The sequence below is a fragment of the Brassica napus genome, chromosome C3 (assembly GCF_020379485.1).
Source record: "Brassica napus cultivar Da-Ae chromosome C3, Da-Ae, whole genome shotgun sequence".
Taxonomy (NCBI): domain Eukaryota; kingdom Viridiplantae; phylum Streptophyta; class Magnoliopsida; order Brassicales; family Brassicaceae; genus Brassica; species Brassica napus.
The window spans coordinates 5,256,680-5,282,294 of NC_063446.1; the positions used below are offsets into that span (position 1 = coordinate 5,256,680).

The 25,615-nt window shown below is 33.8% G+C and overlaps 5 protein-coding genes across 5 annotated transcripts; all 5 read right to left on the minus strand.

The window, feature by feature from the left end:
• Positions 1-65: 65 nt before the first annotated feature.
• LOC106385701 (ribosomal RNA processing protein 1 homolog) lies at positions 66-1,876 on the minus strand. Its single transcript, XM_048752116.1, has one exon. It carries the CDS (start codon positions 1,804-1,806, stop codon positions 271-273), a length of 1,536 nt encoding a protein of 511 aa, XP_048608073.1. The 5' UTR covers positions 1,807-1,876; the 3' UTR covers positions 66-270.
• Positions 1,877-8,202: 6,326 nt separating this feature from the next.
• Positions 8,203-9,028, minus strand: LOC106386997 (germin-like protein subfamily 3 member 3). The gene has a single exon (XM_013826828.3). The coding sequence runs from the start codon at positions 8,945-8,947 to the stop codon at positions 8,312-8,314; it is 636 nt and encodes a 211-aa protein (XP_013682282.2). The 5' UTR covers positions 8,948-9,028; the 3' UTR covers positions 8,203-8,311.
• A 3,419-nt stretch (positions 9,029-12,447) lies between these two features.
• Positions 12,448-15,226, minus strand: LOC106385330 (guanine nucleotide-binding protein subunit gamma 3-like). Its single transcript, XM_048752118.1, has 5 exons — positions 14,679-15,226; positions 13,528-13,580; positions 13,381-13,425; positions 13,248-13,292; positions 12,448-12,931 (listed from the first exon to the last, which is right to left on the minus strand). The coding sequence occupies exons 1-5, from the start codon at positions 14,859-14,861 to the stop codon at positions 12,541-12,543; spliced, it is 717 nt and encodes a 238-aa protein (XP_048608075.1). The 5' UTR covers positions 14,862-15,226; the 3' UTR covers positions 12,448-12,540.
• A 228-nt stretch (positions 15,227-15,454) lies between these two features.
• LOC106383537 (copper transporter 5-like) lies at positions 15,455-15,973 on the minus strand (the record flags this gene model as incomplete). Its single annotated transcript, XM_013823622.3, has 1 exon — positions 15,455-15,973. A coding segment is annotated over one exon (411 nt), but the record flags the coding sequence as incomplete, so codon positions are not given.
• Positions 15,974-22,018: 6,045 nt separating this feature from the next.
• LOC106385810 lies at positions 22,019-22,811 on the minus strand. The gene has a single exon (XM_022715065.2). The coding sequence runs from the start codon at positions 22,664-22,666 to the stop codon at positions 22,211-22,213; it is 456 nt and encodes a 151-aa protein (XP_022570786.2). The 5' UTR covers positions 22,667-22,811; the 3' UTR covers positions 22,019-22,210.
• Between the last annotated feature and the right edge of the window lie 2,804 nt (positions 22,812-25,615).

Sequence of the window (25,615 nt, forward strand, 5' to 3'; positions counted from 1 at the left end):
ATGTTGTCGAGGTGAGTTGCAAAGTACCAACCGAGACGAGTGAGTACACCTCACAAGGTGGACAATCTTACCTAATGGTCGGTTTCTTCATCTTATTGGTAAAGGTGAATGACATGATCGGTCTTTGATGAGAAATGAGAAAGAATAAAAAAAATGTTGGCGGCATAAACTTAATACTGTAGTTAGGACTATATCAAAACTGAAAGAAAAGCAAGCAGTCAAAGCAACAAGCAACTCAAAAACTCCATTTCCATGGCGACAGTTACTTCTTCAAACTCTTGATCGTCTTTTCACTACTTTACGTGTGCTGGGTTTCACTTTCTTCTTCGTCTTCCTACTCTGACAAAACTCCCTCACTGGACCCGCCGGGATTCCTTTCTTCAGAGCACTTCCTCTTGGTGTAGCAGACGGAGGCAACCTCAAGTATTTTGGTGGTAGAGGGCAATGTGGCTTCCACACCACATTGTTCTTTAATGAGAATCTTACTCTCTTTGAGCTCTCCTCACTACTCGGCCCGGGCAAGCCACTCTCTGCTGCATCTCTGTTACCTTGCCCTACAACACCTTTGTCCTCTCTTTTCCTCTTCTTGCTCTTTTTGGCTACTGAAACAGGTTCTGCTTCTTCACAGACACTTGCAACCTCATCTTTCACTGGTCCCATCTCGGATGCAATCTTCTCAAACTCCTGTTGAAGATCCGATATCATAGCCTCCTGACAAGAGGTATCTTTCTTACCATGATTGACAGCATCAGCATCCTTCTTAGACTTTGAACATTTCTTCAAACCATTCTTCTTCTTAGACACAGAAACAGCATTTAACCCATCTCCTTCTATAGGAACCAGTTCAGGCACTTGATCCTCACACCGACGAGACCCTTCCATAACAGAAACTTCAATACCAGAAGCCAACACATCCTTCCCCAACTGCAAGAACTCCTTATGAAGCGCAAAAATCACTTTCCTATTCCCCTGACAGCAATCAGGAGAAGACCCCATCTCATAAAACCTCTTCCCAAACTCCATAGACAACGCCACAGACCCCAAAACCACCACATCATCCTCCTCCTCCTCACACACTCCACCATCACCCCCACACTTCTTAACCTCAACCAGCCTCTTCCCATTCTTCAACAACTCATCAAACAAACAACTCTTAATCTTCCCCACCAAAACCTTATCATCCACCACACCCATAACAACCACAAACGGAGCAAAAACAACCTCCGAAACCTCCTTCCTCAACGGAAGAAACGGTCTAACCTCCTCAACAAAAGCACACGCCACGTGGTAACTAACACCACTCCCATTAAACCTGTCACCGGCGAAAAACGTCCCGTCGAACAAAACCCCCATCAAACGGCGCGTGAGCTCCAAATCACACGCGCTACCGTCCATAATCTCGAAGAATCCGTTCAAAAACCTGCGGATCAAGAGGTAGAACTTGTCCAGCCTGAGGCGATCGATGCGTGACCACTCGCGTCGCATTGTGAAAAGGAAGACGGCGAAGTAGTGGAGGGAGAGAGGGAGAGGGAGGGATTGTAACGCGGCGGCGAGGCGATCGATGAGCTCGGATTGGTAGAGAGACTTGTCCGCGTGCCATAGGCAGTAGAAGAGGCCTTGCCATAGCTTCTTCATGGATTCGTCGGGGATTGAGGTTTGCTCCGGGAGCCATGTGCGGAGGACTGTTCGGAGTGATCTGTCGCGGATGGTTTGCTTGCAGGAAGCGAGGTTTTTTATTAGTGATTTGCATTGTTCTTCGATTGGGAGTGATGGTTGTGGCGGCGAGAGTTGGTTACGTTTCACCATTGCTACCGGAAGAAGAAGGTACGTTACGGCGGGAGAGGACGTTAAGAAGGGTTTAGGGTTTAGGCTCTCTTTCTTTCTTTCATCTTGTTTACATTTTGTAACCTTGATTTTTTTAAAAAAATAGATATAATGGACATATTCTTACAAAGTCATGTTACGTTTAATCTATAATTTTATCATTCAAATTTTAAGCCTACCAGAAATTTTTATTGGACTATCAATAATTGGATTAAAAAAATAGATGATCCATTGGATTTATAGATAATATAATTTAATATTGTAATACTATACCTACATATGTTAAATATTTAAATTTTTGTCGATGTTAACTTTTAAAATTATAAAGATTTTTTTTAAATAACAAAAATCATATTATCTAACAATGATTAATCTTTACTACCTTAAACCAATAAAAAAAAAATTTAAACTATATAGTTTATTTTAAAATTAAACAAAAACTAAATGTTTAATTATTTACTCGATAATATAAATCTTTGAAGCGAAAAATTTAATTTTTTAATAACTTTCTAAATTTGTAAAATATTACAATATCTTTGAATATGACAATAAAGCAATATTTTACTAATCTTTATATATATAGTTACGATTTTAATAATGAAATAATAATCCGAAAATATATATATATATATATGAAGATACAAATACATGTGAAAGTTTGAAACAATCTATTCAATGAAAAAATATACCATAAACTTATTATGTTTTAAAAATTGATATATATATATATATTATAATATAACCAATTTAGAATTGAAAATAAAATATTTATATAAAAATAAATGAAAACAAAAAAACTGCGCGGTTTCGCGGGTCGAGATCTAGTTTTGTTTTAATATCTCTAAAACTTCAGGGTTTAGGCTCTGGTACATTTTGGGTTTAATCTCATGTATATTTGTGGTACGTTTTTTTTTATATCTCTAAGTAACCACTAATTAAAAAATTTGGGTTTAATCTCATGGTTTGATTAAAAAATTCATTAACTATATAGATTAATAGAAAAATATTATTTATATAATGGAAAAATATAGTAAATAAATCAATATAACAAAAAAATATTTGGAAAGTAGCTCTTGTTTTCAATTGTGTGAAATTGATTATTATTATTTTTATGAAGATACGATTATATATTTGTGAAAAACAAAAGCATTTTCAAAGATACTCCACAAATCAGTTTTCAAAACATTCTCTTAGGAATTGATTAAGATTAGAAATTGGGGTTGCATAAAATTGGTAACTGAAATATTCATTAATTTATGAGAATTCGGCTAAAAAAAACCTCAACTTTGCACGAATTGCTAAAAGAAACATGAACTTTTGGGCTGACCAAAAAAACACCAAACTTTCATTGACTTTTGAATTAATTAACAATGTTTTCGCTGACTTGCCAATTTAGCACGCCGTCAACAAATTTAACAGAAATATTTGACGTCGTTTATTGTTGGTGTTTAGTGAAACGACAAAACGACTATGCTACTGGCACTTTCAATGTACTTACTAACATGTTTATTTTTATTTGATAAATATTAAATATAAAAAATTCTCTAAAAACTTAATAAGATCTTTAAAATTCCAAAAAAAAATTAAAAAATAAAGAAGATTTTTATAAAATTAATTTATAAATTAAAATTAAAAATAAAATAAAATTTTTCTTTTTAAAAAATAAAAACTCTTCCAAAATTTTCTAAAAACTTAAAAAGATCTTTAAAATTCTAAAAAATTGAAAAAATAAAGAATGTTTTTATAAAATTAATTTAGAAACTAAAATAGAAAATAAAATTTTATTTTTTCTTTAAAAAAAACATGAACTTTTCACGAATTGAAAAGAAAAAATAAAATTTTATTTTCTATTTTAATTTCAAAATTAATTTTATAAAAAAATTCTTTATTTTTTCAATTTTTTGGAATTTTAAAGATCTTTTTTAGTTTTTAGAAAATTTTGGAAGAGTTTTTATTTTTTAAAAAGAAAAATAAAATTTTATTTTTAATTTTAATTTAGAAATTAATTTTATAAAAATCTTCTTTATTTTTTTAATTTTTTAGAATTTTAAAGATCTTATTAAGTTTTTAGAGAATTTTTTATATTTAATATGTACCAAATAAAATTAAACATGTTAGTAAGTACATTGAAAGTGCCAGTAGCCAATTGGTAAAATACCTTGCCATTTGATCAACCAACCTGAGTTCGAATCCAGGGGTCTACATATTTTTAATTTCAAATCATGTAAAACGTCGTTTCACTTAACGCCAACAATAAACGACGTCAAATATTTCTGTTATTAAATTTGTTGACGCTGTGCTAAATTGGGAAGTCAGCGAAAACATTATTAATTAATTCTAAAGTTAATGAAAGTTTGGTGTTTTTTTGGTCAGCCCAAAAATTTATGTTTTTTTTGGCAATTTGTGCAAAGTTGAGGGTTTTTTTGGCCGAATTCTCGTTAATTTATCTTCTGTAACATATATATGTGAAGAATGATCAGGTTATATGTTTAAAAACAAATTGTTGGAGGAACAAGGAATCCCTCAGTAAAAAATCTCAGAGGTGCATTTACTGGTATGAAAGAGCGAGACCGATAAGAAGCCATGGTGAATCACGACTCCATATCAGCAGGCGCAGTCTGGTTCAAGGTGGTTGATGCCTAATGGAATGGGGAAAGGGAACACCAAACTTCCTCTTATGAAACCAAAATCAGTCTTCTACAAAGTCTGGTGATAAGTTGTGGAGTGTCTCTGGTTCGGGTTTTAAATGGAAACAGCTCCGGAAATGTGAAAGACTGAAAGTACACACGTGAGGAATCCAAATGTGATAATGCCAAAATGAATTTAAAGAGGGAAATCAAGAAAAGAGTCTGTATGAATCCGACAAACATGAAGAATTTAAGAAATATATTTTTTAGATTCTTGAGGCTAAAGAGAAATCAACATAGAAATCAAATGAAAAATGAACATCAAAAAGAATTTATTGATTAAAGATTGTATTACATGTATGATTACAAGTGTAAATAAATCTAAGAATCAATAAGCTCTTTGTATGAAGTGTTTAATGTGTAAAAAATGGGAGAATAGATCATTTCTCATAAGGAGGTAACTCCTTATTTATAGAAAGATATGTCTAGGGTTTTCTAGCCAAATGGACCTAGTACATTGTCTAATGGGCCTTGAGGGAGGATGTAAATCCACCCCCAAGTTCGTTGAGAGAGATGGAATCGATCTCTGCGAAGTTTACGAATAGGGTTTATTAGACAATGAACTAGACACATTCATGCCTATGACGGTTTAGACGAGTTTATTTCGAACTTGTGCCTAGTAAGAAGCGAGTTTGCTTTAAACTCGTGTTTAGCAAAAGACGAGTTTACTTGACTCATGCTAAGACAGAGGCGAGTTTACTGAGAGCTCGTGCCTAGTGGAAGGAGAACTTCTGTAAACTCATGTCTAGCCAAAGACGAGCTTTTGTAAACTCGTGTCTAACAATAAGCGAGTCGACCGCAAACTCGTGCCTAATAAAAAGCAAGTTCAATTTAAACTCGTGCCTGAAATACATGTTTACCGAGCTATTGCCGACCCGAAGTCTCGTGTTGAGATCGTGTGTGCCGAGCAAGTTGTTGGTGTGTACGACTCGTCAGGCTATGATAACGTTGCTGTCAAGAGAAACGAGCTGGTTTGTATCGCTTGTACTGCTTCCGGCAAGCTCGTATCTGAGGCCATTCTTCGAAGCATAAGGACATGATGGTGGCAACCACTTGTTGATTCTCTTTGGCCCAACGCTGGCTCACAAAAAACATGATCATGATTAGATCAATATAAACCACAAGACATAATCAATAAGCAAGCTGTGGAACTTGTTATCACTTAATGCTAGTGAGTAAAGCAAAAACATGAAGTTATCTCACAAAGATTATATAAGAGTGAGCAGCTTGGAGTTGTTTAATAATATAAACCACAACTATAATATATATTGTGACACATGTGTGATTACAAAGAAAAGTATGTGATGATAAAATAACTTATCTTTGCCGTGAAGAGGTGGTTGGTTGTACGTGAGGTAAGACGACGAGAATCTCAATCCCATCCTCTCCATTTTGTTTGTGTAAGAACAATAGAGATGTGTTCTCTTCTGCTATGTATGGTCTTCGCGAAGGTGTGACGAGTTCTCATCCATTCCCATGAAACCAAAATCCATCTTGAAGAGAATCACAAGCTGAGTTCTCGTGACGATGAGTTATAGTGAAGGAGATAACACCATTTCTCTTCGATATAATCATGAGGAGCTTGTGCTGGTGGTGGCCAGCCTGTCGGGAGAGCTCTCTTGACGCAGAAGCAAGAGCTTGATGACAGTCTGATGACATTTCCTCGTCGATCTCGAAACCGCTCGTGGCAAGACTAAGCCGAGAAAAATATGACGAGATGAGGAGGTTGCGGTGAGGTCTATACGTCAAGAGGTCGCGCCTTCTTTGCATTTCGACGAGAGGTTCATATTGGTAGCGACAGGCTTGGTGAACGTTAGAGGAGAAGGTAAGGTGATGTTGACCTTAAAACTTATCATGCCAAGATCGGTGAGAGGAGATGGACAAAGCTTCGAAATTGACGAGTTCGTGATCTTCGTTGGCAAGGTCGAGAGGCGTGATGGGATTTCCTTATCATACCGCCTCTGCCGAGTTGACAGAGTCTATGAAGGTGTCCTCACCGACCACGAGCTTGGAGGCAAATGAAACTCATCTGGAGATCATCGCGTGATGCTATCGTTTTGATTCCAGCCAGTGGTGGGGCTATAACCTCCTCCTGAAACTTGGTGATATCCTCAAAGCACGAGGCAAGGAACCGCTTGGCTGCATCAGTTAGAGGCCGCACTGCTTCGGCCATTAGGACGCTGGAGAGAGCTCAACGTAGTCATCACTTTCATCACTGACATCATCAGTAACATTAGTGCCCTCTCTTCATGTAATTGAAATTGTACACGTTTCTTTGCAGAACCGTCAAAGGCTCGCTTTTGTCTGAGATGGTGGCGAGCTTTGTGTATCAAGCTTGTGACAAGATGGTTCTTGTGAGTTTAAGCCTCGAGCTTTGACGAGAAGAAGACGCATAGGAGATGAGAGCATCGAAGTCTTGATCCAAACCGGATGGGAGAACTTACAAGGAGCTAACGGATCGAGCGAAGACTTGACCTTCGTCGCAAGCGCATCATAACGGTTCTGATCGTCCTTTCAATGTTTCGTACCAGAAAGTATCGGCTCCGGCGTTGTTGATTTATGTCATCGTCCCTCTCCTGTGCCTACGAGATCGGGATCCCGATGACCTTCCAAGGCTTTCTCTGCTCGTCTTCTTCGCTACAATCGCTTGACCTTGATCAGTCCGAGAAGAGCAATCTCAGAAGCTTCACCGAGGAACGAGACTCAATCATCGAGATCGCCAGAGCCGCTCCGAGCCATCTCCGTGAGCCGAAGGACCCGACGGCGAGCTGAGAGTCTTGGTCTCGTTGGTGGGTACATCGAAAGCAAAGCTTTCATCTTCGTTGAAGAAAGATTCGAACTTTCACCTGTTCTCGTCAATATCTCCTCCTCCGTCGAACCAATCTCGATGAGTCTTGGTCTCGATGTTGACGAGTTCGTCACCCATGGAGACGAGATGCCGAGGTGGGACCATAACGACAAGTTCTCAGCTTGACGAGCCGGCATGCTCATGAGAATATTGGGCTCTTTCGTGACCTCAACCGCCAGGTTTCGAAGAAAGCTTCCCCCTTTCTGTAGACTCGTGTCTTCCCCGATCTAGAGTTGATTTTTTTTTTTAACCCTAGATCTCGGGTTTTCCCAAGTTTGATATGCTATCAAGATTGTTCTCTTATACCCCCTCCTTCTAGCGCCAACTGTTTGAACCGAAAACGGCGTGTTTGTCGGATTCATACAATGAAGAATTTAAGAAATAGATTTCTTAGATTCTTGAGGCTAAAGAGAAATCAACATAGAAATCAAATGGAAAATGAACATCAAAAAGAATTTATTGATTAAAGATTGTATTACATGTATGATTACAAGTGTAAATAAATCTAAGAATCAATAAGCTCTTTGTATGAAGTGTTTAATGTGTAAAAAATGTGAGAAAATATCCTTTCTCATAAGGAGGTAACTCCTTATTTATAGAAAGATATGTCTAGGGTTTTCTAGCCAAATGGGTCTAGTACATTGTCTAATGGGCCTTGAGAGATGATGTAAATCCACCCCCAACAGAGTCTTTGTCTGGTTTGTGTTTTTGGATGCTATGTAAAGATAATGTTAAGTGGTGTGGTGAATTGTAGAAAATAAAATATCCACATTAAGATGCATCTTATACATCCGCAATGGAATGCTTATTACTTATAACAGTTCAAGCCAAAGAGGTTATAAATGAAACATTGAAAACAGTAACATCCATTAGAATAAAAATCAGAATGCTAGACAAACTTGAATAAAAAACATAACACACACAAAAAACTTAGAACAAACGAAAGAGGAGCTTAATTAGTTCCTCCAAGCACACCCTTAAGCTTCTTAACTTCTGCATCGCTGAGGAACGTAGTGGCTTCAACGAGTTCTGAAGGCAAGTCATTTGCAAACAAAGCAAACGATAGAATCTGGAGCCCCGGAGAGGAGCTTCCAAAGGCAACATAGGCCAAAGCAGGACCTTTCCCAGAGTTAAGCTGAAAATGAAGAAGCCCTTGAGGAAACACCATAGAATCACCTCTCTCAAGAGTCTTCAAGTAAACTTTGTTAGCAGAGGAGATAAATCCAGCGCAAATGGTTCCTTGTATGACTACAAGAACTTCAGAAGCACCAGGATGAGTGTGAAGAGGGATGACACCACCAGTGGCTAAGTCAAGACGAGCTATTGAGACGCCAAGTCCGTTGGTTCCTGCGAAAGCTGGAGCAAAGGCTGGAGTCACTGCGGCTTTAATGATGTTGGAAGTGTTGCCGGCTTTGGCGAGACCGGAGAATGCGAAGTCATTCTCGGTGACCTGGTCAGGGTTCTTGCAAGAGTATCCTGATGGGCTTTGGGGACCTTTTGGATCAGCTACACAAAAGTCTTGAACTGAGGCATAAGAGATGGATGAAACCAAGGAGAGGGTGAAGAAAATGTGGATTATCATTTTCATTTTCTTATAGAGATTATTTAGAAAATAGTCTTGAAGTTATGAGGAAGAAAAATAGGCCGTCTCGTTTATATAGAGACCTAGAAGATATTGATATGGTTAACGTGAGGAGGGTTTTGAAGCAAGCCAGAGAGATAGTTTTTTTTTTGTAGCATTGCATGCATGTGAACTTTGGGTGTACGTACGTGGAGAAAAGCCCACATGGATGTATCATGTATGGGGTATCATGTCAGAGATTTTTGTCAGTTTGGAAAATGGTGATAAATGCTTCGTTTTCAGTAAAACTTAAGAAACTTTTGTTCCATTCCACTAAAATTAGTCATCTGCTTCATGCAAAGTATAAACCTAATTACACGGCTGTGGCAGTCTTTTAATCTTTTATAGTATGCTAATGGTGAATTCACATTATATTTTTAAAAAAATCTTGAATCAGTGTTTTGAACTACTTTAAGGTTGGATTCTGACAAATGTACAACATGGTAAGAACTTGACAGCATGGTAAGAACTCGAAGCTTGAAGGGTAAAAAACTGTTAGAAGCTCCTAGCGGTTTTTCAAGGAAATATCATCAGGTTCATTTTAATGATATTTACAGTTTAGCAAAAAGAAAAAGAAATCAAAATATCTAGGAGGAATAGCTTTTTATGGGATATTTTTTAAGATATTTGAAAAAATCGAAAGGAGTGGAGAAGAAGCGAGATTGGTGTGGACCAGTTTTGAGTAAAGAGTAGACATGTCTCTTCCTTCTCTAATTTGGACTCCTCTGCACAGTTTCTTATCCTATCATCTCATCATCTTTCGAATTTGTGTGGCTCTTCAACGTTCCCTCTTGCTCAGGGCATTTACTATATCTTCTTGTCTTTTGATGAGTATTACGATGAGTATTATGATTTAAAATTTTAAATCCTCTTTCTTTTATTCGATGCATAGTATTTGCCTATTTGAACAAAAGTTGCTGCCGTATGTTAGCAACTCGTGTCTGAATCCGGTAGTTAAAGACCGATATTTCTAGTCTACTAGTTCATGCATACTATTGCATGCTGCCAGAAAAAAGGTTTTCATACACCATACTATTTGCAGATGCTGGTTATGACTTCTACATTTCTAGTATGAAACAAATTCAAGCCACGTGAGCGTTTGTCTATTTGTACTAAAGTTAATTATGTATAACTCATTTTTGTATCCGGTAGTGAAAGACCGAGAGTTTTAGTGTACTAGTTCATGCATACTATTGCATACTGCTGAGAAAAGGTTTCATACTATTGCAGATGCTGGTTATAACTTCTACATTTCTAGTATGAAACTAATTCAAGCTACATTATGGTAAAAACTTGCTTCAGGGCTTCTTGAATTTAGAAAAAGCTTGGTTCATGCATGTGCTTATTGCCATTTTGTACAATAGATTTGGGTTCTATTTAGCTTTGTTGACAGAATAATTGGGCCTTTACGCTCACTTAAAGTAACATGCATGTATGAACAATAAAACAAACTAAGCAACTCGTGAAATTGCAAAAGAAAAATGTTCTGTTCTACAGTTACGACTAAGCATATTATTTATAAGTTTTTATAATCACTACAAATCAAATATTTGAGATTAAAAGTTACAGTAGATTTTTTTTTAACCAGGAAATTCAAAATTTTTAGAAAAACATAAAATTGACTAGTGCATTTAATAATTTTCCAGCGCTCTACTTGCAGAGAGGTTTACACCTCTGTATTTTCTCTCCTATCTGACACTATTGTGCACCCTAAATTTCATCTATTTTCGTTTTCGACCACTCTTGACATAGACAACACCTCAGTCTTTCTTTAATGGGACCTCTTAAATACAATGAAAGCTCAGAAACAAGAGGCAAAAGTAGAAAAGACCTTCACTTCTGACTTCTGATCACCAGTTAAGATCCGTACCGTACAAACCCAGAAACCCTTAATCAATTATTACGCAAATCGACCGGGTGATTGTGGTCGAGTGGTAAGAAGACGGGACTGAGACGCCAACACGTTTCAGGTTCGATCGACCTGCTGCGCGAAACTAAGTCACAATTATTCTGGTCACCAAAAAAGCGGTACTGGGTTCGATCCAGCCTAGGTAAAGCCCTCCCGGGTGAAGCGGACCGCTGCCTGACCAGGCCCAGGGGAATGATCCAAGTAAGTGGGAAACCCCTGGATTATAAAAAAAAAAAAAAAATTATTACGCAAATCAATACGACTTTTTTCTTATATATTTTCACCATGAAATCAAATCTTTTTTTACCTCCTCAATTATTCTCTCTGGCTTATTTGAAAAACAAAAAGAGTTTAGTTATTAGTACAAATATCTCTAAGATCTCTCTGGAAAACCATCGGAGAAAAGCAATGAATGTTATGTCAGAATCTCTGTTATAGATGTTTAGTCAATTATATATATATATATATAACTTTGTCCTACGAATATCGTTACAAATTAGTTATAGTTTGGTATTTACTTCTGATTTATTTCAGACTGGTGTGACAAAACCGTGAGGAAATATGATGTAATGCCTTGGCCGATATAGTTTTTCTTTTGTTGGTCTGGGCTTAACCGACTTGGGTTGAGATGCAAGCGGGAAAGTGAAGTGCATATTGTCTTTTTGAGGTACTGAGATATGTACCGATGTATCTATCTAAAACTAATTAAATTTTACACTGAAGACATTCTTTTGCATCGTAAGTTCGTTTTCTTTTAACAAAAAAATCCTTTATCAAGGTGGCTTAGTAATTCTTTGAGTTTCTCAGAGACGACTGACAGACATCGCAGATTCGATACTCTGTCGGCGCGGTGGTACTATACATTTCCAAATAAATTTTTCAGAGTTTTCTGGATATAGAGTCTTTTAAAATGGGTTAGTCGTTATAAAAAATTTACCCACAACAGTTTTTCTGAGAACTAAATTATCACTACTTGGCCAGTCTGAGCTTGGGTTTCGGTCCAAATGGTTTACATGGTGGACCATAATAAATGATTGGTCCATCTCCGATATTAGTCGAAAAGTATTCCAAACTGGAATCAAGCAGTGAGGTACGCTTTCGGGTTAATCCACTATGTAGCACTAAGTGCGTTCTTCCCTACCGGATTGCTGATAGGGCTTATAAAAAAAAGTCTTCCTAGGAGATACATGTACCGAACAAAATTAACTCAACCATAGGCGTTGAACTTGACGGCAAACTTTATATATCTTAAAAATCTTATGTTAACTTGTCCATGATTTAAAATGCAAAACAAAAATATGTTGAAACATATATTATTGTAAACAATTATCTCATGATGAGTTGAAATAAAACAGATGATATAATTAATTAATTATGTAATAAGTTACCTCAAAGAATAATGCATAGCTATATTAACGTGTAACTTTCCTTGTAATTGTCATTTTTCTATAAATGCTAATTATCTCACGAGAGGCTCGCTTAATAGAAAACATCACTTACAAAAAAGCAAAAAAAAACATATCCACAAGTTTGTTATAGATAGTAAGCAGATAAAGAAGAAATGAACACATATAACTATAATAATGTTTAGAAAAAAACAAGAAGAAATGAACAAAAATATGACTATAGAGACCTATAACTATAATAACGTTTAGAAAGCTAAACAACAAGGATTAGAACATAGATTTTTACAATTGCAAAAACAACAACAAAGTTGTACCTTGGGGCATCTGAAACAAGATGACCATCTGATCTTGCAGTTGCAGCTGCAACAGGAGCTCTTCTTCTTCTTATTCAGACAGGTGGGTAGGCAGCAAGATAAGTCCGGACAAGAACAACAGCAACCTCGGAAGCATGAACAGCTCGGGCAGCTCAGTTTCGGGCAACAACAGCTATTTGAGCAACATGATCCTTCACAGCATTTGGAACCAGTGCAGCTGCAACTTGTGCAGTTACAGCACTTGGGCTTCCTCAGATGGCACGAACAGTTGGATCGGCAGCAACAGAAGAAACTCGCTAGGCTCAAACATGGAATACCGCAACTGCAACGAGTTAGTTGATTAGTATCATATCTTGTTATTAAGATATATATTTTTCCGTCAATTGATTAGTTGGACGGTCTCATTATGAATATCAAACATGCAATTCATATTGTAAGTGATTTACAAAAATCCTCCGATTTATATGTACTTTTATATATAATTTTTATTCAAAATACTTTTAGAATATAAATATGAAACTAAGATCATGTGACAATGCACATGTTGCATGCTCTATTGGACGGCAGGCAACTATATATCATAATTGGTCGCAAGGAAGTAGATATAAATCACAATGAAAAGGGTGGTAAGTTCTTACCAGAGCCACTTCCAGAACTGGCCGTGTCTTTGACTCTTTTGTTGTCTGTACGTATTAAAAAAAGAACGTAATCGTAAGTGCGGGAAGGGTACGGAAATGTTGAAGCCGTTGAGTGAAATAGACATATTCTTACGCAGGGATCAATGGGTCAGAATTTGCAACGACAAAATCAGAGACCCTGCCACAATAAAAAAAAACATATATAACATAGATGAGATTCCATAAACATATTTACTTTTACCAAATAAACTACACTGAACAGAGAGAGAGATTGTCTTACTCTTTGCAGCATCTGGAAGCCGGTTGTACGCCTTGGATGAATTTAATTTCCCCCTGCTCATGACAACATTCAGTTTAAGAATGATTTTTCTTTTCTCAAAGTATATGAAAAGCACATTATACAAAGTAAAAATATAAGGGGAGATATTAAACCAAAATGAAGAGAAGAAGGATATGGTCCTTCCAAACACAAATAGCAATAAAAACAAAAACTTTCACAAATTGATTGATATGTAAAAGCCAAAATTATATTAAAAACTACAAAGGATTTCAGAAGGAAAAGAAGTAAGCTAACAAAATTAATTATATATATATATATATATATATATATATATATATTTAAGATATATTCAGCTTTCTCTCTACTTTGCTTCTCTAATGCTTCGCCCTTTCTCTCTTTTCCTTTTCTTCTTTTTCTTTATATTGTACTTTAAATACTCACTTTGACTAAGCACTCACTTTCATAGTACACATGCACGAGCGAACACATATGCCTCAGTGATGCAAACATCAGAGTAAATGGGCGTCTCATCCATCACTTCACATTACAAGATCATCAGACGTTTTTGTATTTATATAGCAAATACTTATTTCCAAGCTTAAGGACAGAATTTAATTAAGCAGAAAATTATGGTTGTATTATTTTATTAAGAGTAGAGGCTACATGAAAAGCATAGGAATCCCCAACTAACAAAAGTTCTTATATAAGAATCTTATCAATGATTCAAATTAATTTTCAATCAAAGCATGCAATTAATTTCAATGAGTAAGGTCTTTGCATACATACGAGTACTTGTTTGAAAATTATTTGATATAAATGTCGATAGCATTAAAGAGAAAAATAAGTAAATAAAATGTCTTGTTGTCCATAGTTTGCTGTCAAACATACACACACACCCCTCTTCAAAGTTACAAGATTATTCACGCAAAATTTTTAGTAAAGGAGCACTAGTGATTAATTAACTTTATAATCAGAAGCCAGTACAGTACATACAATTTGTTTTAGCTAGGAGTTGGGACTAATAAAACAAATGAATCATGAAATTCAAAATATTCGGACACTTTCCTCACAGTAATCAAAATGTGGCAGATTAAAGAAAAGATAGTACTCTTTTAAAATGAATTAATAATCAAAAATATTAATTAACTTACCTCGAGAAAACCAATCTCTCTCTCTAGCATCTGGACTCTCGCCGCCTCTCTGCGTTTCCCGTACAAATCTGGATATTCTGGCGGAGACTTCGGGCGAGGCGGTGGTGGCAGGGACGACTTAGCTAGAGCCGAACATGTTTCACCACCTACTTCTCCTCCGACACTGCATGAAGGAGCAGACATTGTCCCCGTTGTTTATCTTCTCTGATAGAATAAACTCCAGAGAGTAATGGTTCGAGTCAAAGAACAAAACATGCAGTGACCCTCAAGAGAAAGAAGGAAAAAAAAAGAGGAACAAGAAGCGGCTAGTGAGAAAAACAATGCAAAGAGAGAGGTTAGTGAGAGACGCTCTCTCTCTCTCTCTATAGTGAAGAAAGAGGAGGGATGTGGGTGGCAGAAGCAGTAATTATGGTTAGCTATCATGGATAGTTTAGTTACCTCCCTCTGCCCCTTTTAAGGCTCTGTGTCTCTTTGAATTTTGAGCTTTTATTATTTTAAACCATTAATTCGGTGGACGATACGTGGAAATGATCTCGTCCTGAATATAAACTCAAAATTTATAAGACACTGCATGAAGAAAGTTTTGAAGTAGTACCATGTGTGGTTTATTTCTGCTCAAGCCACCTAAAAATTAGTCATGGATCTTTTTATTGAAACAAATGTGTTGTTATTGGGCCTGGGCTGGCTGGGGTTGAGAGTTGGCCCAGAAACGCATTTAGTTCGGTGTTGATAATAGTCAGATCAGTGGAGAAAACGACAACTGTAAACCGTATTATAGAAACAAAACATTTTTGTCATAGATCCAACTCAACTAACTGTAACCGTATTACACAAGCATCATATCAACACACAATTCTTGTCGGAACATTCGATGAGAACCAGAATCAAGCACACGCGCATGGATTCTCTACAGCCGCGTTAACACCGTCGTCGTCAGACCTGAAAACTAGGTACCCGACGGTTAAACCGACGGCAATCGCGATGAAAACGCCTCCGTTGAAGGACATAGCCGCGAGCATCATCAGCAAGTAACCGATCGCCGCGTTCACGCCGAAAAACACCACCGACGCAGCTTTCGCGGCGGATCTGGTGCTCGATTTGGGGATAAGAGGAGCGGAAACGCCGGTGCGAGGAGACGGAGGATGACGGGTGGACGAAAGGGATTTGAACTGGAGGCGGCGGTTCTCAAGGTACTGGTAGAAGGCGGCGAAGACGAAGCAAGCGAGTAAGGTGAGGATGTAACTGAGCCATGAATCGGTTTTCCAGAAATCGAAGAGAATTGTAGCTTTGATGCATCATCTTTGCGAGGCTTGAGCTTCTTTGATTGCTTGAAACGATGAGAAGAAGAAGATGAAGTAGAAACGAGAGAAATTATCGAAGTGCTGTTCTAAGTGGATTGTTGACTTGTTTACAAGATAATTATCATTATGGGCTTAAATTATAGCCCACTGGGCTTACCAATAAGTCAGAGGCTTTTATATACTTTGTATGTTATATACCATACATTGGTTATTTTTTCCACTCTTCTACACCAAGAAAAATAAAATCTGATAAAATCATATTTGTCAGTGACAGCACTACATTCTGATTTTTTTTAATAATGTTTGTTTACCACTCTAAATAATTTGATATAACTTAGAGCATGATTAACCTGAACTCTTAATTTGAGGTTTTTAACTTATGATTTGATATTTTTTTGTTTTTTTTTTATTTTAACCAGTTCTTCGAACATGATTATTAGAGGGTTATTAAAATTGAGTTTTTAAAGGAATATAAGAACTTGTATCTTAACTTTTAACTAAAAAAGTTAAGAATCGGCTCATAAATAAGAGTTTTAAGAGACGGTTCTTAGTTTTTTAGTTAAAAGTTAAGAGACAGGTTTTTATATTCCGCTAAGAACCCCACCATAAGAACCTCCCAATAATCATGCTCTTATATCTCTTATTTAAGAGTTGGTTCTTAGTTTTTCTTAATTAAAAACTAAGAAACGGTTTTTAACCGAAGTTAAGAACCCCACCTTAAGAACTTGGGTTAATCATGGTCTTTGAACATGAATGTGACATTGTCCACTTTGGAGAGAGAGAAATGGTAGGAGACATGGTGAACCTCCTTGGATCCAGCTCGTCTTATCAGACACATCGACAAAAGGCCAAAATCGCATTGACTTTCGCCGAGGATGCGGTAATGGAAGATACAACAAAGCTACGGGAGTTTGGTTTGCAACAAGATGAGATAATCTTCTTAAGATAGTCTCTAATAAATTTTATTCAAGAAGTTAAGATATGAATTTAGATATTAAAAGTTATGATAAATAAAAAATGATCACATGATCCAGATATTAGATCTTGTTGAAGTATAATCCATTTAAAAAAAAAAGATATATATACAAAATTTAAAATTTGATTCATCAGAAATGATTATATATGTGGTTAGGATACTTCTCATAATATCTGGAACCCATATCGAGATAACTCAAAATCCATCAGATTTGGATTACTTAAAACTCTGATCTGTTTTTCCATTAGCATTGTATCATTATTACTATTAACAAACCCTAGTTTTATATTCACATAGTTCTAAAGTTAATTAATTATGGCATGCAATAATTTATGGAACGGTGGGTACAAATATTGGTGGGTAACTGGGTATATTCAAAAGATATTGTGAAAGGGACTGGAGATATTTTTAACTCAAACAACAAAAAATGACCGGAATATTTAGAAATAAACCAAAACATGAAATTGACCTTTAAAAAACAATTATTGAACGAATAGAGAACAAAATGCCAAGTTAGTGTACAAGAAAAGTGGGCAACAAAATGAAGAGGAAGGACCCATTGCGCCACACAAACAATAAAGTGATGTGACAATATAACAAAGAAACACTTGTATCTCCTTATCATACATCCGCATGTGTCATGCATTCACATATGACATATATATGTTTATACATGTGCATACATATCCATTTTAACTGGATCTAACATGCTAGATTTTTATGTTCTTCTAGTTAGGGCTGCAAAGGGGATGTCGTACTAATGTTGTATTGCTATGGCTAGGTTAGGTATACATGCACCATGAGTCCATGGGTCAGAACTCTGAAGATGTTATTAACATCTGCATCAGTTAGCATAATATACGAGTTTATATGACACATGCATTGCCTTATGGTGTGATAAATATGGTATGTGGCGCATGCATATATATGATTTAATGATAAAACTGCATAATATAATAGATCGTATATAGTTTATTGGTAAACATTGATGAATTTCAAGTTGACTGTGAAAGTATATGTATTAGTAGATACTTAATTACTATTGTTTAATAATCCACAAGTTATTTTTAGAGCTCTACCGATCGATGGCGTTCGGGTACCCGTTCGGATTCGGATCGGGTTTTTCGGATTTCGGTTCTATTTTGTAACACGTCATAGGTCCCATTCTAGTAAATTTACAAGTACGGATCGGATTCGGATATAACACTTCGGTTTCGGATCGGTTCGGATATATCTGAAGTAACCATATATCATTCGAATTCGGATTATATCGGATCGGTTCAGATATATCCAAAGTAAAATCTAAAATTTAAAAGTAAAACATAAGAAATATTTGATTCTTTGTAATATAATGGAGTATTTAAGGTATTTATTTAAATTTTAAATAGTTATTGTTAGATATCATATCCAAATAAATATGAAATTAAATATTTGAAATACATATTCATGTTTCAAATATTTATATTATATATTAATTTGGACATTCGGATCGGTTTTTCGGATATTTTTTTGGATTCTCTGGTTTTTCGGGTTTTCGGGTTACCCGTTTGGGTTCGGTTAATAACACTTCGGGTTCGAATATGTTTTATAACACCCTACAAGATCCATTGAGGTATTTTTTATATTTCGGATCGGGTACGGATCGGGTTTTTCGGTTCGAATTCCGTTCAGATTTCGGGTTTCGGATTTTATGCCCAGTTCTAGACATAGCAGAAACAATTATGCAGTCTTGGAGTTTATTACACAATAATGCATGGATAAAACTGAAAAATTATGTATGTCTTTTGTTATTTTTCAAAATGTGTATCTTATTTGTAGTACTTTTTAAAGTGTACCCTCTGTAGTGGTTATGTAACAAAACTACCCCTATTTTTTCTTAGTGAAGCAAAATCAAGTGGCATGCATTGAAAAACAATTGTAGTGTTTTTGACTTTTTTCTCTCGTAATTCATAACCATTACATAAGTCGTTTATGTTTCCAGTATATACCATTGACCCATGCGCGTTGCTTTTCCCCCTCCTCTTTTTCTTTTGTGAAATGACCAAATTGAATTTAATTTGGCTTTGATAGAGTTTCACTTTTATACTATTTGAAATAGTTGGTTGTTGGATCTTATTTAAATCAATATCATAAGTCATAACCAAGTCAGATCAACTAGTCAGACAGCATCGGATCAAATAATGTCGATATTTAAGAAATGATTTAAAAAAAATATTTACTCCAGTTGAGATATGACAAGACACTCACATGCATATCTATCTTGCTTATATGCTCTTTCTACTTGTACTTGTAATTATCTTAAATTCCATTAAAGGTAGGGGTGTTTAGGTTCGGGTTTTTTCGGTTTTCGGTATTTCGGTTAATAAAATATAACTACCATTCTAAATCCATATTTACTTCGGTTCGGTTCGGTTTATATACCATCGGTTTTCGGTTTATTCGATTTTATACCAAAAAAACATAATTATTTAGTTTGAGATCATATTATATGAATTTTAGAGTTATATTGTCAACACAGTCATTTATTAAAAATATATTACATCTTCAAATAAATGAACAAAAAAGTAAAAATGCTTCTACCATCAAATAAAATAATCAAATCTACAACTAAAATCAAAGCTTGAAATTTTGAAAATAAAAATATGAAACAAAACAGAAACACGAAAGAAAAGTTTTTCCACTTCTATATTTAGTGTTCATTAAAGTCATGTTTTTTCAATTGAACACGCAACTCTGTATGTTTACAGATAAGAAAAAAGTTGTGAAATATTTTCATTAATTATTGTCCATCAAATTTATAATCTTCATATTAATTTAGTGAAGACTAAAATAAAGCAAAAAAATCAAAAGAAGACTTAGAAAATAAAATATCTAAATTGCGATTAATTGTTATTTAATTATAGTTCAAGTGTTGTACAAATTAAAGATCTTTATTACTATAAATTATGATAATAGTTATTAACACAAATTTAACTTATGTAACAAATAGATTTTCACGTATTTTTATAATCGGTTTAATTACATGTTTCTACTTTTAATCGGTTTTGTTCGGTTTATTCGGTTTAATCGGTTATATACCAAACCATATCCAAATCTTACGGTTTTTATAAAATTATATTCACTCGGTTTATATGGTATATACTAAAACCAAACCATATTGTCTATTTCGGTTTGGTTCGGTTCGGTACGGTTCGGTTTTACCATATTGAACAGTCCTAATTAAAGGTGTATATGTCATTTTCTGCATTACAATTATTGTTTTAAATAAACCACTAGATCTTGATCTGTGCAACCACGCAGATATTTTTTTCAATTTATATGCATAGATATTTTTTTAAATCAATGGTGGTACACATTTTTAACGTTAATCATATATTAAAATATTTTTATAACTTTTTCAAATACAATAATTTCATAGTTTATATGTTATAATTAATCAGTTGTTTAAAATCGTCACATGCATTTGTCGCTTCTTATTATATATTTATCTTATTGTATTTGCACTTAGTTACTAAAAAAAATTAATATATGCCTGAAACAACATATCTGAAAATTATTTTGTGTTTAGTTTATACTAAATTCTGATCCACCGTCCTTCAAAGTTAGATTTTTGTTAACAATATTTTTTATGTTTATTCATTTTAGATAATATATTATTGTATATATAAAATTTTAAGATATGTAAATTTTATACATGTATTATATAGTTTACGAATATTAAGCCGTTATGTCATCATTTTAACATAAAATTTATATTTATGAAAATAAATTTATAAATTTATCAATTTAATATAATTTATCATATTTAATTCAATATAATAGTTTATTTTAACACGATTTATTATTATTATAAAATATATAAAAATAAAATAAAATTTTTATTTTTTATTTTATAAACGATAACTGAATATATATCAATGCATAATAATAATTCTATTTAAAATTAAACTATATTATTATTAAAGTAGTTACAAGGATTTTATATTATTAACTTTAGTGAATATATGGAACTTACCAACATAATTTTTGGTTTTATTTTTAAATTTGAAATTTATATATGGAAGTTAAATTAAATTGGACCTACATAATAGAGAAAAAATATTTTGAAATATTGTCAAGAACAACAAAAATATTTTTAAAAGAGAAACTATAATATATCATACTTACAAACTAATTTTGTAGTAAATATTTTATTTGAAACAGAAAAGATATTTATTTCTAACAAAATCTTTGAAAGATCTTTGAAAAATAATCAATTTAAATTATTATTATCATTAAAATACAATTAAAATATTTATATGATTTTAATTTTCGTTCATAAATCAAAATAAATCTAATTTGAAATTCTAATTATATTTTATGATAATTAAAATTTAAGTTAATTAATTTTTGAAAAAAAAATTTATCTTGATTATGAAAAGATTTTCTTAAAATTTTCTTAAACAATATTTATTTGTATTTTAAATAAAAGATAAAGATATGATGATTAAGTTATGTAAAATTTTATAAACATTCTAGAGGATGGTCCAAATAAAAAAATCACACATGAACAAAGTCATGACTTCTGTTTTAATTTATAAGATTGTAGTATAAATATGTTAGCAATTGGCTAACACAAAAAAAAAATCCTGTTTAAAACGCTCTCAGTTTTGACAACTATGATTGAGCAAAATAAAGAGGATTTCTTAATATTTAAGTTAATGTATCTACTAATTAGCAGTCTCATCAACATCATTCGTGCGATATATTTGTATGAATAATGGTACAAACAAGCGACATATCTAATCCATGTGTTACATAAACGTGCATTTTTATCAGACTTTTGTTTTGCAACACTATACATTCTAGCAAGTTTCAACAATAGAAAACCTTAACTATTAACACCCATACCACACGTCCATTGTTTAATTTGTTTTCTACTCTTCTCATAGCTACATATATTGTATAACTCATTAACTATGTGTACTAGACATTGAACCTTTAGTGGCATTCCAGCCACAAACCTCAACATACAATTAATCACATATAAAACTTACATTTGATAAGTACCGCAAATCTAGATATCACATAATCTGAGCTTTGCTCATTAACCATTTTATTAACTCACTTATGAAGAAAGACTAATGTCACAGGAGATTAAATCCTCGGATTCTAACCCTTTCTCCTACCTAAAAATGTAATGAAATATAATAACAGTCTTAAACGAAAATTAAGGAAATACAAAAAAAAAAGATATTTACAACTAACAGATTTGATTAAGTAGATAGAGACGGGAAACAGCTCCCAGTTCGGAGAAGCGACCGTCGCGACTCTACGCCGTCGATCCCCGGCAAAGCTCCACTCGAGCTCGTCCTAGTGGTGGTTCGACGTGGAGAGCCGTCGAGGCTCCGCCGTAAAATCCTACCAATGACTGAAATGGGATCTTCTTCCTCGTCTGGACTACAAGAACGGAACCGGTGGCAGAACGTTGTGTGGCGGCGGAGAGCTTCTTCGACGGAGATTCGAGTCGGAGATCGAACCACCTCGTCTTTCACCGCCTCCGCGCAGAGACCACAAAGCCAGTGTCCCTTGTACCGGTCTTTGACGCGGTGGATGTAAGCCGGCGTGCACTCTTCTGTGAAACCGCACGTGTCGCACGTGACTGACTCCACCGTCGGCAAGGACAACGGCTTAGTGATGGTATCCGTGGCTGATGATGATGAGGACATCATTGGTTTGTGGAAAATGACCAGACTGAGATCAGACTAATGAGTTCTGTGTTATGAGAGAGTCTCTGGCTTTTCTAAGTTTAAGGTTATATCAATGTATAAATAGAGATATACATGGAGATATATCTCTTTGTTATTTTTTTATTTTGATTTTCTTCGAGGAAATTTATATATAATGTTATTTTTTTTGTTTTTCTTTGAGGAAATAATTATGTATAATGTTAAATAATGTGAGGTTGGAGGATGATTTGGATTCATGTGAGTGAGATAATGAGGCGAGAAACTATTTGTTTGTTTCTTGAAATTTTGCATGTGGGTGTGGATGGACAATTATTGATATTCTTTTTAAGTAATATTTATAAAATAGTTATGCAATCTTACGGTTAAGATACACAATCTTTTCCTATGGAAGTTCTATCTATAATTTTCCATATCGAATAGATCTTCATATATTGACTATAACTTGTCTAGATTCATTCTTTATTTGTGTATGTGGTTAGATATGAAAATATACTACCACGAACACTAAGATAAATGGAGGGAATTGATCTTTTAAATGTTTTATGATTTCATTATGTTGGTATGTAACCAATAAGAGCTGACGCAGTGAAAATATGAGGAAGAGATTTCCACCTTTTTAATAATGAAATAAAGAGAAAAAGTAAGAGAGAATTAGAAAATGAGGAAAGAAGTGCAGAAGCGACTGTTCTTCAAGAAACGCACAAAAATAGATCAGAGACTCTTCTCTTACATGTCATCTTTCTATTGGTCTAATAATTTTTGAATTTAACATTTAACTAGATCTCGATCCGCGCAACCGCGCAGATTTTTGTTTTCATTTATTTTTATATAAATATTTTGTTTTCAATTCTAAATTGGTACATATATAATATATATGTGTCTATCAATTTTTAAAACATAATAAGTTTAATGTATATTTTTTTCATTGAATAAATTGTTTCAAACTTTCACATGTATTTGTATTTTCTTCTATATATATATATTTTCGGATTATTATTTTATTATTAAAATCGTAACTATATATATAAAGATTAGTAAAATATTGTTTTATTATCATATTCAAAGATAGTGTAACATTTCACAAATTTATAAAGTTTTTTAAAAAATAAATTTTTTGCTTCATAGATTTATATTATCGAGTAAATAATTAAACATTTAGTTTTTGTTTCATTTTTAAAATAAACAATATAGTTTAAAATTTGTTTTCATTGGTTTAAGGTAATAAAGATTAATCATTGTTAGATAATCTGATTTTTGTTATTTAAAAAAAAACTTTATAATTTTAAAAGTTAACATCGACAAATATTTAAATATTTAGCATATAGAGGTATAGTATTACAACATTAATTTATACTATCTATAAATCCAATGGATCATCTATTGTTTAAATCCAATTATTGATAGCCCAATAAAATTTTTTGGTAGGCCCAAAATTTAAATAAGAAGATTTGATATTAAATGTAACATTACTTTATAGGAATATGTCCATTATGTCCATTTTTAAAAAAATCACACATGAATCAATGCTGTGAATTCTGTTTTAATATATAAGATTATAAAAATTAATTATAATGATATCATATGTGGACAATACTCTTGTAAGAGATTGTGTCAATGTTGACGCTGTAACAATAATAATGACCAAATATTGCAACTTCTTGCGGCAACATGTAGTAACTGTGAGGCGATTTGAAAAAATAATTATATTTAGACATTTTTTAGATTTGAAATATTGATGTTATAGACTGTAATTAATATATTTATTTAAAAATAAAATTTAGTTTTAAACATAGAGATATGAATAGTAAGACTAACTAATGAGTTGACTTTATCAATTATAAATTTCAACATGATGTCAATAGTTGGTTGGTTGCTTGAAACCATAGGTATAAGAGAAAGCGGACCTAAACTAAGGTTAACCGATCCAACACAAAAAGAGATGAGGTTATATAAGAGAGAGAGAGAAGGTACCTAGTCTTTGAAGCAATACTTCACTGGTGAGTTTGGTTATTATATATCTCATTTGAATTCTTTTTAAAAATTTAGTGTATGTGTATTCTAAATGAACCCAAAATTTTAAATACTTTATGCAAAATAAAATCTAATTTGTTTTATGTAAACAAAAAAGTTAAGTGTGAAAGTATGGAAACATGAGTCTCCACTCTCCATGGAGATGCAATCTCAAAGCAAATCGATGTGGACTAGTGTAGGAAGAATCTAGAATCCTAGGCATTTTAAATTATTTTCGTAAGCCAAATATACATTGTACTATATACACAACATCACATGCTGGGACCAAATATTCAAGGCGTGATATGTTACAACTATAATCGTCAGGCCTGCTAATCGTCCCACCATTTCATAAGATTAAATCATTTAAACGTTAAGGAACATGCTATGGGGAGGCTTGAAAAGTATTACAGCTTTCTGCTTTGAACACGATACTTGTCATTGGTCTATCTAGAAACCTCATTTTCCTAGACCATACGTCCTCTTTTCTCTTCTATATCGAAACTCTTTTTGTTCACTTTAATACATGTGTTTTTTTTTTTTTTTTTTTTTGACTTAGCATCTAGTAAAAGTTTGTTTATAATATCTAATTACTTATCCGCACAGTCATGCTTTTCAACAATTTTAGAATCAAATCAAACCAATCAATGGCTCAGCATCATTTTTATATCCAATAGCAAAATATCTTATCATCAATAACGTCGGTTATGGGAATTTTAACTTAGATGATAAGGTAGCAAGTAGCAACCATACTAACAAAAAACTTGTGGTCACCCAACAACAAATCTTTATATCAAGTTGATATACTTTGTATAGTTTTAACGAAGATCTAACGTTTATACTAGAAAGGCACGTAGTTGATATAAGACGAGTGCCAATTATATATATTGTTCTGAAAAACATCTGATCTATTGAAAGTGA

Excerpts from the sequence above, each read along its gene's own strand:
- LOC106386997 (XM_013826828.3), bottom strand. The coding sequence starts at position 8,947 with ATGAAAATGATAATCCACATTTTCTTCACCCTCTCCTTGGTTTCATCC.
- LOC106385330 (XM_048752118.1), bottom strand. The coding sequence starts at position 14,861 with ATGTCTGCTCCTTCATGCAGTGTCGGAGGAGAAGTAGGTGGTGAAACA. Across the intron at positions 13,581-14,678 it reads GAGAGATTGGTTTTCTCGAG|GGGGAAATTAAATTCATCCA; the intron begins GTAAGTTAATTA and ends TGTCATGAGCAG. Across the intron at positions 13,426-13,527 it reads GCTTCCAGATGCTGCAAAGA|GGTCTCTGATTTTGTCGTTG; the intron begins GTAAGACAATCT and ends TTATTGTGGCAG.
- LOC106385810 (XM_022715065.2), bottom strand. The coding sequence starts at position 22,666 with ATGATGTCCTCATCATCATCAGCCACGGATACCATCACTAAGCCGTTG.
- LOC106385701 (XM_048752116.1), bottom strand. The coding sequence starts at position 1,806 with ATGGTGAAACGTAACCAACTCTCGCCGCCACAACCATCACTCCCAATC.